Raw genomic sequence first — 12,352 nt, forward strand, 5'->3', positions numbered from 1 at the left:
ATGGCGCGGAGGAAGTTGTCTCGGGGAGTTCAGGGCTGCTAGTAGTAGTTGTATGTGGTACGTATGGCGCGGAGGAAGTTGTCTCGGGGAGTTCAGGGCTGCTAGTAGTAGTTGTATGTGGTACATATGGCGCGGAGGAAGTTGTCTCGGGGAGTGCAGGGCTACTAGTAGGAATCGTATGTGGCACGTATGGTGAGCTGGTTGAAGCGACCGAGCTGGTGGTTGTGGTTTCCGATTGGCTGCTTGGCTGGGTGTATGGCGGTCTCGTTGATGTGACGAGGGTCGTCGTCGTTGTAGTAGTTGTCGTCGTCGTCGTGACTGGTTGGGATTGATACACCTGAACGTAGTTGACATCCCAGTAAGCATCCTTGAACTGCTCAGGGTTGCTGCCAACGTAGATGGAGCACTGACTTTCGCCCGTGCTCGCTGCACATCCGCTGCTGGACCAAGTTGCGTCGCCAAAATCGCCGCAGAAAGTGGTGTCAAAGATGATCCTGTTATCGGCAAAGTTGGCGTCGACATCGCAGCCGGGGCCATCGAAGACGGAGAATGGAAGTCCCCATCCAGATGGGTCGGGGTTTCCAGACGAGATGTCCGAGGGGATGGAACTTCGCGCGAAGAACCAGACCTTGATCGCGTCCGAAGTCCACTCCATTGCGTATACACCACCACCGCCGCCCCGGTTAGCGTTGAAGCCTGATCCGTAGCTTGCAGAGCTGGTGGAAAATGCGCCACAGCCTTGAGCATTGGCGCCAGTGTCCACATCGTATTGGCAATTATTGCCGTTTGAGGTACCAGTCATTTCCGAGGAACTTTGGGAAACGACGCAGGTTTTGGCAACGTGCAACGATGTTAGGTCAGTACCTTGGTTGTTTGCACCCTCGATGATATCGATTTCACCATCTAGAAATCACGGAAGTTAGCTTCTCTGCCTAGAAAGGGATTAAACTGAAAGTTTGTCGATCTAGTGATCCTGAAATGTCCAGTTCAAGATCCCCGAAGCGTGAGAGGAATACTTACTGAAGGGCCATGTGCCGGAACCAAGAGTCCAGAACGCCGGCCAGACACCGCAACCGCTGCCATCTTTCGTTGTAGGCATATGTTTGATGTCGGCAACAAAGAGGCCGTGTGTCCATGACTTAGCACTTTCGATCCTGACACTCGGTCGCCCAACGCCGTTGATATTCGCGTACGCTGCACTGCCGTTGTATGTATTCTTGTGATCAGCTCTCATCTGGGTAGAGCCGCCATCGAAAGTGATCAATCCATCTGCCTGAGCTGTAGCTTCATCGACGTAACTATCTTGTGTCAATGTTCCCCATTTCGAAATGATCATTGTTGATCAACGTACGTGACGAAACCATGGGTCGGATCGGCATCCTTAGCGCTTGTCAGTATAAATCCACCTGCGAAGAGCTGCATTCATCTTACTGCGAAAAAGTTAAAGCCATCGAAGAAATTGTTTCCAGAATATTCGGTATCCAGAGCATAGTAAGTAGTAGGAGAATGAGCAGAAGCAGAGGAAAACAACAACAAAGCAGAAACGAGTGTGGTGCTCGACCTCAGAAGGAGTGATGAGGAAGGCATTTTGTTAAAGAGTGGCACGCGAACGTGAGGCAAAGAACGAAATAACGGCGCAAAGCACAGAACAAACAAGAAAGGAAAGGGAAGAAGGCAAGACAAGTTTCCTATACATAGATACTAAGAACATGACACAGTGCATCGCCGTTGCGGGTATCTGGACTCCGTGCTATGCGCAAGTCCCGCCGATAGTGCTTGTTGTGCGCCATCGCCACGCAGCGTCCCACACGGGTACATAGGTAAGTACTGGGTAGATGACGCGTTTTGTGCAAGTTGACCGAATGGACTCGGTTAAGGAGATGAGCTGCCTCAAGGGGACAGCAACACTGAGGGAAGCCAACCAATACGACGAAGAGCGTGGAGGCACATGGAGAGGAGTCAGGCTTCCACAACCGAACAAAGAGGCCGTTCATTCAACTCGCCTGAAGATCCGGCCCCCCCTTAGAAATCAAACCCTGGGAGGATACAGGAGCCGTGGACAATTCGGATATGTGCCCCCGGATGCAAAATAGAAAGCGATCGCGAGTGGGATCGTGGATGGCCAGCAAGCGAGGTTTCCACCGGCATAATAGTAAAATTGTGTGTGTCAGTTCGATGAGAGAAAAGAAATAGCTCAAAGAGGGCTGAAAAGGAGGCGCGAATAGGCTCACGGCGGTGGAGCTTGATCAAATGCTTGGCGCTGATTTAACCAATAGAAAATGTATGCAGTCCCCACTTAGTTGCCAAGTGCTTCCTAAAAAGGAAACAGAAGCCCAGTCCCCCTGAACCACCCAATTTACTGCTCAATGTAACCATTGGTTCCTCTTTGCCTGTGGCTATGCTCCGTACCAGTACTGTCTCCCTGAGAAAACTGTGTCAGAGTCCACATCGCCTCTTTTAAGTCTTTGGCGACTTCCTCTGGCGCTTCAGCCCACAACAAAGCCCACCACCACGTGCAAGGCAGTTCAGTGCCAAGGGCTGCCTTTTCTACTGTGTCTCCTTAGGAGATCGGCCACGCGGCTGCGCCGCTTTGCCTTCCTTTCCATTATTAAACAGGGGTAGTGCGCTCGCTTTCCAACCAGGGAGCAGGGGACAGGATATAGGTACATACTCGTATGAAGCAGGAAAGAGAAGTCGGACGTACACTACTATTTACTATATATATCACCGAAGCCTCATCCCAAAAGCAAGTCCTGAAACGGTGCCAGTTATCCAACTCAATCTCCCAGGTGCGAGGCGTGCGGTTAGAGTTACAGTCGCTAAGGTCTTCCAGCCCTCGCTGAGAGTCCCATCTTGGTTGTAAGGATCTCTTGCCATCCACTGTGACCACCGCATCACGACTTGTTTTGCCAGATCAAGACCCACTTCAAACCATTCCCTGTGACCCTTACCACACCGGTCGCAGTTTGTCCAGCGACAAAAACGCCCCAGCTCTGCATGTACCAGCTTCTCGACTTTCCGCGCGTGCGAGATCGAAACACCAGCTTCATGGACCACACGTACATCTTCAAAACACTTCTGAATCTGCTTCCTCCGAATCTCAGGTTTATCTTCACTGAACCCGATCTTCAGAAACCCAGGATAACTGTCAGCTGCCAGGATATAAATATATAGCCAGCGCACAATGCGCTTGGTCGGGATGTGCGTCTTTACCGGTACGGTCTGAGGTCGTCGCCGATAGCTTTTGTGATCTCCCCGTTGAGATACATTCGCAGAGCTCCTTCCTTCGTCTCATCCTTCAGCGCCTTTAGAATTTGAGGTGGAATGAAAAACTCTCGCTGCTCCGGTTTCGAGCAGGGACTTGTGCTGGAACCAGCCAGGGTAAATGATGTGAACGGCAGACAGCTCGGACCCAGTGGGAAACCATCTAGGAAAATCATCATCCATGTCCATGTCGTCCTCCATAGATCGTCACTGTCTTCGGCTGGGGCACCTTCAACGCTCCCTTGACAATCGCAGATTCTTTTCATATCCCAGAAGAGGGTCTCTTGCTTCAATGGGCCATTGTGTAGATTAGAAATAAATGTGTTGTAGATCTCAAACGCCAGTTTTCGAGTGACCTTTGATCGACACAGGATAAGCAAGGTGTGATGATGCAAATTGTCTTCTGTGGATTTCATCGCAGCTTCATTGCACATTGTCCCCACTCTCAACCAAGGATGCTGTAAAGATCGGGCCTAAAGGGGGATCGAAGAGCCTCAAAGACAGCTTGGATATTGCCATTTGTGACTACAGGAACACGGCGTGCAGAGCTGCTTTGGAGAGGTACCTGATGAAAACTCGATCGAGAGTCCCTTCAGCAGTGACTAAAAAGCACTCCCTACTTATAGGATGTCCAATTAGCACAGCAACAGGGGAGGAATCTGGTCGTGTTGACTTTCAAGTTAGATACAGCCCCTCTCCAACGGGTCAGCATGTTCAAAAGTACCTCTCTCCCTTGACAAGAGAGGGAGAGTACACAAGCACTGGGGCCAGGTGGCTAGGCTGTGCATGAGTGGAGAAGACCAGGTGAAAAGGTGTTCACGATGAAGCATTCAGTGTCTCGCCTCGGCCCTTCGACGGGATAGCCGTCAGCGGCGAAGCAACGAACCTGGAAAACTATTTCGTCCGTTGTGAATCTTGTATAACCCACCAGAGGAGATCTTTATCAATGGTGATGTAAAGCAGAATAATTACCAATGGCTAGGTGACGTGCCAACGTTCAAGCTCGAACAACATGCATTGAACACGAGAGGTTTGACAAGCACAATCGCTCCCAGGTCCAGACACAAGTTGTATCAGCCACGAAGGGGTAGGAGGGGATGCATGCCTATGTCCGATATGAGAACGGCATTCGCGGATACATCAAGGCAAGGCATTGATTCTTACAGACGGGCACCGAGAGCGATACTATTAACTTCCTCCGTCATCCTGCGAGCTTGTTGTAGGTCGGAGTCGCTGCGCTGACAACTTTTGGATCAGGCTGAATAGACCACTACCACTGAGACAAAGCCAAAGGCACAAGAGCTGAAGAACAGTTGGCTGATAATAGTACTCCGTACATACCAGTGGTGGTCAACTTGGGCATTACCAAGTCCCGTTTCGAGCTCCCGAGTCCAGACCCAGTCAACGTGATCACCAAGTTCGACCGCTATGGGCTTGGTGAGACCTGTAAGCGAATACGGAGAAATTGGACTCCAGAATTCTTTCTCCACTGTCATCACGTTTTATGCGATGAGAGAGGCCTTCCGCTTCTCTCTTACCAATTCCTTTCGGAACGAATCCCGAAATGTCACTCTTGCGGGGAGAGATCAGCTTATGTACTCAGATTGGAAATCCGAATGTTTGGAGGGCTTCGTAACTCCAACACTCCAGGGATCTCCATGAATCTCGATTCTCCTCACAACAATGACAGCGCTGCTCATTTGGACAACTGGCAACCCCGCCGTTGCTGACTGCCTGCCGCATATTTGAAGCCTGGGCCCTCCTGGAGCGAAGAGGTAGTAAATATTGGGGGCTCATCTGAGTTTAGGTTCAGAGGCCAGACAACCAAGATGCCGTCGCTTCGAGTGGGTATTGTTGGTGCCGGTATAGGTGGCCTGACAGCCGCCATTGCTATATCCCGGAGTGGCTGTAGCGTCACAATCCTCGAGCAAGGTGCGGATATCGGAGAGATCGGAGCGGGGATCCAACTTCATCCCAACGTCTCTCGTCAATTGATCCGCTGGGGGGTTGACAAGATTATCGAGAATGACCTCGTCGTGCCGGAGGAGCTCAACACTTGGGACAGCGGGAGCGAACTACGCCTTATCGGACGCACAGATCCCGAACAAGTCGCTAAACAAGCAGGTTTTCCATGGTGGGTTGTGCGTCGCGATCACCTCTACACGGGACTCGCTCAGTCGGCTTCTGAGCATGGAGCCAAGCTAATCATCCAGGCAAGAGTTGAACATATCGATGACACCTCCACCCCGATCAAGGTCGTCACATCCTCTGGACAGACATACGAATTTGATCTCTTGGTCGGTGCAGATGGCCTCAAGTCTACAGTCAGACAATATCTCTATCCGGGCATCATGCCATACGCGCCGAACAAGCTATGTGCCTACCGAGGTGTTCTCCCATTCTCGCTGATATACAAAGAAATACCAGAAGCGAGGCTGTTTGTCGGTAATAGATTGGACACTTGGGTCGGACCGAAAGGGTGCGAAGACTCTCTGTTTCGAGCCATGGACTTGATGAAAATACTTACAGAGAAGATAGCTATGTTCTGACTTACCCTACATGCGGAGGGAAAGAGCTGAATGTCGTGACCGCGGCTGAGTCCAAGGACTACGTGACGAAAATGGAAGACATCGAGGTCGAAGAGTTTTATGGGTAACTATACAAAAGCACAGTCAAACATCGCTGACCATGTCCCTGATAGATTCTATGCCGACTTCCACCCCTTCATCCAGAAACTTCTGCGCCTTGTTAAGTACACCAAACGCTGGCCATTGCTGCAAACACCACGAATGCTGTCCTGGTCCAACAAAGCCAAGAATATCGTCATGATAGGCGATGCAGTCCACGCCATGCAGAACCACATGGCCCAAGGCGCGGGGACGGCTATTGAAGACGGAGCATTCCTGGGACAGGTCATCAGCGAAGTTGTCCGGGGTGTTATCAGTATCCCCGAGGCCGTGACTCTCTTTGAACAAAGACGGATGCCCAAAGCATGGATCAAACAACAACTCAGCCTCCAATCTGGATTCATGTATACCTTGACACGACCGGAAGACCGTGAAAAGCGCAACCAGGTGGGCCGGTTTGAAGTTGCGCGGTGGGAGTACAACCCAGCGCGGCAGGAGCAGAGCCACATCGAGTATCGGAATTGGTTGGTTAGTCGTTGCATCGAGACGGCCAAGTCGATGTGGTACTATGATGCCGAAGGGGATGCGGACAACGCGGTCCTGGAGTACCTGATGAGCAGGGGCAAAGTGGACGAATTCACCCAGATGAGTGAGAATTTGAGCCGTAAATGGAGCTCGATTGTCTTCGGAAATGGCGTGGATGGCAGCTGGGTCGAGCCCCAAGTCGACTACCAACACATGAAGAACTCTCTTTACAAGGCCAACGGCAAGGAGAGAGACGGTATCCAGGAGTACGGTCTGCACGAAGAGGACTATGAGCGGTTTGGAAAGGGCTTATAGGGAATTCAAGACGAGGACGAGTAAGGATCATGTCTGGGGGTGTTTGTCGCAAGTGCAGAAGCAGCTTTGATGCTGGGGGAAGAGTTAACTCGTGTCGCTAGCTAGTATCTTAGTTGGGCTAGCGGGCTACTAAGTACTGGGTGCATAGCTGCTAACGAACTAGCAAAACTACTGGGCACGAGTTAGTCGCTGCTAGTTACACCAAGACGTCATTATCGGCTGTCAGACACCACTAATAAGGAAATAATAAGGAAAAGGAAAAGGCGGGGCGGTGCAAAGCGCAGCTCGGTTGGTGGCTGCGGTCACGGTGCTCAGTGCCCCGCTTCTGCCTGCGCCTGCGCCTGTGCCTCCTCACCCCTCTCATCTCTCCCACCTCTGTGCCCCCCTTCTCTGTGCGCTCCCACTGTCCCGCTGACGTGGTAGCTAAAATGCATCTCCTGCAAGGCAGCTTGCAACGTCTGCCAGTGATTGGCACAGGCAAACCCAATCGCCCGACGCATCTCTAAACCTTCAAAGTCGAGCCCAAGAGGGCACACCCAGCCAGCTTAGCAGGGTACTATTCGAGGCTGTGACGGATGGATGTCTTGGGTTTCACGCTCACTCAGAGTTCCTCTTTTTCAACCGGCAGAAACCCCCAACCAGAGCCTCACCCGGCTGTCTTTTCACGCAGGCACGACAGACACACCCACACGGACCTTTGATCCTTGATGCTCCCGCCTCTATTTATCCTCGTCCCAAACCATTGTCCGCCTAGTTCCGCAGAAAGCAGGGAGAAAGACACGCGCATGCAGCCGGTGAGCCAATCTTGAGAGGGGATGTCATCTGCCACGTTTTCAAAGCCAGGCATACAAGCATCATCCCCATAGCTCCGGCCCGGTTTGCTTTTTGCTTGTTTCTGTCTTCACTGCACAATGGTGTTACACCGACTACGGCTCAGGCAGATGCCCACATGCTTGATCCTGCCCAGCCTGATATCGCAGATCCTGTGAAGAAAAACAACTAACGACCAGAAGCCATAAGGCTGTACTCTTCGTCCAACTTTTGCCATCATCCTTTCATTCCTGCTTTACACCTGCGAGCCACCTTTTCGGCAAATTTCTGCCGATGCGAGGGGGAAATAGAGACACAATGCCGCTGTCGCACAAATCTCAACGGATCCCCAGTTTCTGGGACAGTTCTTCGGCGGACCCTCTGGTCATATTCCGAGTCCCTCCAAAGGTATCTTCGCAAAGAGCTCGTCTGTTTTGGAGACACCACCTCAAAGCTGACCACTTTCCCTAGCTCGACTTGACGCCTGGTTTAGGAAATAGCGAGCAAAAAGAAACTACCGATGACGCGAAGCACGCGGACAACACAGTCTCGAGTGTCTCCTCTACTTGCTCTTCTCGAAGACGGACGAACATCACCTCTCTCCCACCCGAAATCATCCTCGAAATTGTCGATCGTCTTCATCCTGTCGACCGTGTCTGTCTCGGCCTGACATGCAAATACCTGCTTTCCTCCACCATACCTACTCTACATATCACACGCTCAGACTGGCTGCGCTTTCACGATCGGCGGTACAGCTTCCTCCTCCCTCAGATGCCCACGCTCTATGTACGACTCGCTCACGGCTGGGTTCCCAAGGATAAATTTCGCTACTGTTATCGCTGCTCCAAGATCCTTCCGCGTTCGCGTGAATACTTTTGGAAGAGACTGCGCAGGACGAAGAGTCCAAGGTTTCGCAATGGACTGGGCATATCGGAAAAACACTGGAACTCGCTGGGCAAGAAGGGGAAATATGCATATTTGGTCGAGAACTGGTGCCATTCACCCGAGGAGGATAGCAGCGGTTTCTTCTGTGGACACTGCTACTGGCGGGAAAAGGATCGCATCAACTGTCCTGTGTATTGTCCTCTGTGCTTGGAGATTGATTTGACATGGGCACCCCCGAGGAAACCTTGGGTGAGGAAAACCTTGTGTCGGGGCTTGAGGGCTCTAGTGACCCCAATCGAACTAACTGCGTACTGGATGCTCGTCTGTTGTCTGTATGCGGTAAGGTTCCTATACGACCAGGCGGTACGATGTTGGGGAGCCTTGCATCGAATTCCGTCGCTCTTGTCGGGGCACGGGAATTGATCTCCTCGAACGGTTTGCTGATGAGCCGGTTGGCCCGAAAGGGCTCGGGGCCCGTGAATGTGGTGGCCGGTGGCCCCGGTTCTATCGATAAGGATCGTGTACAATATGATTAGCCCGGGCGGCGTTGAACAGCATTGCGGGATCGGGTCGGTTTGGTTTCGCCGGCTGGCCCAGCAGAGCGGGATTCCCATTGACTGGGATGCGGAGGAGTTTACAGGCGCAAAACAGGGCGGGATGAAGATTGGCGGGACTGAACGTGTCCCAGAGGCTCGTGGTGTGATTTTGAGGGTGCTCGACGACTCAACATTGAAGCCTCGGAGGAGTTGTATTCTGGGTTGAGAAACATGGTTCACGAGCATGTCCCGGGCAAATAGAGGCCGGAGCTGTGGGGGCACAGGGCACGTATGCCGTTGTTGCGTGCGAATAGAGCAGTTAGGGTGACAGCGAAGAAAACCACCTCGACATCGATGAGAAACACGGCTGCTCGGGCGCGTGCCAGCTTGCTTGTTTGCGAACTGTCGACAATGAACTCTCGATGTCCTCCGTACAGGGAAGGCTTTGACTTTCGAGGTGCGAATATCCAGAACTTGTAGATTAAGACTATAAAAATGCACAGTACGTACTATAGGTAGACACAACTCACAGCAGCTCATGTCGCGGGTCCTCTCGCTCAAGGGTATCATCCTTGCCATCGCCATCGCCATCGCCATGAACAACAGAAGCAGCAACCACAGCGGCTATAACAAGGCAAACAGCGACAACGACAACAATAACGACAACTTTAAGTTCAGTTGTTCTTTCCTTTTCCACTTTCAGCCAGATCACACACAGCTAGCTTTCGACTTGGCCAGCCCTCATTCATCGCACCTCATGCGGTGCGACGCTGTCAGGATCAGCATGGTGATCATGCCCCGCCGTCACGGCATCATAAGATCGGGCGTGGCTGGCCTCGGCCGGATCGATCGAGTCCCTATTCAATGTGTCCGAGGTATGCCCACTGCCTGCTTCATTGTTGCTGCTTGCAGGGGGTCCCTCTGGCCGACTCTCGATGGGTGCCAGCTTGTCGCCGTGATAGCCGCTGTGCGAAGCAGCAGCCGCGGCGGCATCTGGAGCGACGGCTGAACTGCGGCGTCGCGTTGCCGCAGCGGAGGCACCTGTGGTAGCTCCCGAGATGGACTCGCGGTGGCGGTTGGCGATCACATCGAACGGGTCGGAGGAGAGTTGGAAGAGGGACTGCTTTCGCTCGCGGACTTCGTACTGTTCGGCTGGGGTCATCTGAGAGTCGAGCGGGGCGACGTTGGCGATCTCGGCGGCTGAACGTGAAAAATGAGCCATCGGATTTGACTGAGAGGCACGGCGTGTGTGAAGGCTTTAGGAAATCTCAATCTTCATACCTGAGACGCGTCTGCGACTATAATATGGGTCATCTTGAGGCTCCATCCCGCCCTTTCTACTGTTGCTGAACTTCCTGACGTCAACGCCTGTGGCGCTGTACTTGCGTTCGCGGTTCCAGTATTCTTCTTCGGGGCTTAAGCCGGTGAGTCCGACGTTGGCGATTTCAGCCTCTATTTGCATTGTCAAATCATGCCTCGCACAGATGGAGAAAGTGGAAGGAACAGACTGTCAACAGGTTTTCTGCCATAGTAGGGATCTTGAAGGGGCTCAATGCCACCTCTGAGGCTGTTGCTGAAACGCCGTACATCTGCTCCATGTGCAGTGTATTTCTTCTCACGATTCCAGTATTCTTGCTCTGGTGTCAGTCCAGTAAGGCCAACATCCTTGATCAGTTCGTCTGCACCAGCAACCCTTGTTAGTATCGAACTAGAGGACTCTGAAGCCAGCGACAGCCTTACCAGGGACAGGCTTGCGGTTGTAGTATGGATCTGCCGTTCGGGTCATGGTCAGTCAGGGCAAGACTGCTGTCTGCATGTACAACTGAACAGATTTGGGAGAGATGTGAAGGGGAAGAGCTTAGGGTGGCCAGGACCAGGGGATGCGCAGGCCCATTCTATACGCTTTGCCCAGGACCGAGGGAAGCCCAGGGAAGAGCTGGGGATTACGAGGAGGGGGTGGAAGGTATCAGGCCATGATAGACACAAAGAAACTCCGTCAGAGGCGCGTGGTTTTGGGGGTCAAGCCAAAAACGACCCGAGTTTCGTATATCGGCGCATCATGGTGGTTGATGGTTGGTGAGAGTTTCCTGGTGACCTCGATCTTCTGGTATCCATGCACGCTGATGGCGTTTCCGCCACTCTGGGGAGAGAGACCTAAAGAGACCCCGCCCTGGGCGTTCAGGACCAGGGTGCTTTGCGAGGAGAACATGGGGAAGTCCCTAGCGACGAGCCTGTGAGACGCCAGATAGGCTGGAAACCCGCATGCGACCAAGAACAGAAGACGCGATGGGCGTGGCAGCCATGCCACAACAGGGCTCGTCCATGCAAGTCGTTGACATAGCTAGGAGCTGGGGAAATACTCCGTGAGAGTCCGACTCTTTTTGCCCCATTGTGCCTTACTCAGTCAGGCACTAGCTGGTGAGATCTCGACTTCATCACTCATAGTGCTGGTTCTGTCGTTGTGCCGTAGACATCCCTCCTCTTACCGCAGCCAAGTCAACCACGGAAGGTCTCGGTTTTGTATTCGCATAAATCATCGGCCACCTGCCTGCGCGGGTCTCAGAAGATTGCCGCCGTGGCAGGGGGTACAGGTGCTGCTGCGGAGAATAAGGGCGAAGGAGAAAACGGCCGATTGTGGAAAAAAGGGCCAGCTTCTGCAAAGGCTGACGCCTAAACTCCAACGAGATTTTGAGCGAGAGCCACCTACGTCACCTGCTTCCACTTCCCTCATCTGAAAATAAAGGGCCAGAAGACAAGCTGGCAAACCTGCGAGGCATACAAGGACCGTCTCTCTTGCCCTGTCACGTTCGATAAGTTGAAGTGCGATGAATCGAGGGTGTGTGTCCCTGTGGGTAGGAAGTCATTGCAGGTCGCAGATGGCCGAAGATGGAGGGACTGCCTTCGCTTGAGATACAAAGGTATGTACCTCGTAACCGGAGTCTTTCATCAGCGAGAGGACGTTGTCTCAGTGAATGTGTACAATCTTTCCGTATTTCAACCTGGCGCACGTTCTGGTGCAGACTGTCTGATCGATGAAGCTGCCGGAACATTTTGAAAGGTTGGCAGGCGATTGTGCCTTGAATGGTGAGTGAAGGCCGCCTCCTCGGGCATCTTTCAACCCTGTTTCCTCGCGTCCTTTCCAACCTTCTGCCCTTCTCGACGATCGCAATCATGACGGCCTGCAACTCCTTTGTCAGAGGCAACTGTGCTCGAGGCCTGGAATGCCGCTTCGACCACCCTTAACCTCTGCCTCGTTCTTGCCAGCCTGACACCCGTAACTCCCTGCGCCCCGAGGCATCCGAATTTCTACTCACTTCGTCTCCCAAATCTGTATGCGGATTTTACAAACCGGGGTGACTGCTGGAACGGTTCTGATTGCCCTCACCTCTA

General features: G+C 52.6%; 5 protein-coding genes across 5 annotated transcripts in view; 2 read left to right on the forward strand and 3 right to left on the reverse strand.

Annotated features, from left to right (window-relative positions):
• The window catches only part of Z519_00626 (uncharacterized protein), a gene marked incomplete at both ends in the record, with an annotated part of 2,720 nt that extends 1,133 nt beyond the window's left edge, over positions 1–1,587 (reverse strand). Inside the window, 4 exons of the mRNA XM_016758383.1 lie at positions 62–903; positions 1,021–1,298; positions 1,352–1,380; positions 1,432–1,587. Of these exons, the coding sequence (XP_016625632.1) occupies positions 62–903; positions 1,021–1,298; positions 1,352–1,380; positions 1,432–1,587 (1,305 nt within the window). The remainder of the gene's footprint in view (positions 1–61; positions 904–1,020; positions 1,299–1,351; positions 1,381–1,431) is intronic.
• A 1,622-nt stretch (positions 1,588–3,209) lies between these two features.
• Positions 3,210–3,698, reverse strand: Z519_00627 (uncharacterized protein; the record flags this gene model as incomplete). Its single annotated transcript, XM_016758384.1, has 1 exon — positions 3,210–3,698. One exon carries the CDS (start codon positions 3,696–3,698, stop codon positions 3,210–3,212), a length of 489 nt encoding a protein of 162 aa, XP_016625633.1.
• A 1,395-nt stretch (positions 3,699–5,093) lies between these two features.
• Z519_00628 (uncharacterized protein) lies at positions 5,094–6,731 on the forward strand (the record flags this gene model as incomplete). Its single annotated transcript, XM_016758385.1, has 3 exons — positions 5,094–5,743; positions 5,803–5,916; positions 5,966–6,731. 3 exons carry the CDS (start codon positions 5,094–5,096, stop codon positions 6,729–6,731), a joined length of 1,530 nt encoding a protein of 509 aa, XP_016625634.1.
• Positions 6,732–7,859: 1,128 nt separating this feature from the next.
• On the forward strand, positions 7,860–9,223 carry Z519_00629 (uncharacterized protein; the record flags this gene model as incomplete). The annotated part of the gene is made up of 3 exons (XM_016758386.1): positions 7,860–7,949; positions 8,013–8,617; positions 9,115–9,223. 3 exons carry the CDS (start codon positions 7,860–7,862, stop codon positions 9,221–9,223), a joined length of 804 nt encoding a protein of 267 aa, XP_016625635.1.
• Positions 9,224–9,707: 484 nt separating this feature from the next.
• Positions 9,708–10,748, reverse strand: Z519_00630 (uncharacterized protein; the record flags this gene model as incomplete). The annotated part of the gene is made up of 4 exons (XM_016758387.1): positions 9,708–10,162; positions 10,244–10,414; positions 10,471–10,641; positions 10,703–10,748. 4 exons carry the CDS (start codon positions 10,746–10,748, stop codon positions 9,708–9,710), a joined length of 843 nt encoding a protein of 280 aa, XP_016625636.1.
• Between the last annotated feature and the right edge of the window lie 1,604 nt (positions 10,749–12,352).

The sequence above is a fragment of the Cladophialophora bantiana genome (genome assembly GCF_000835475.1).
Source record: "Cladophialophora bantiana CBS 173.52 unplaced genomic scaffold supercont1.1, whole genome shotgun sequence".
Taxonomy (NCBI): domain Eukaryota; kingdom Fungi; phylum Ascomycota; class Eurotiomycetes; order Chaetothyriales; family Herpotrichiellaceae; genus Cladophialophora; species Cladophialophora bantiana.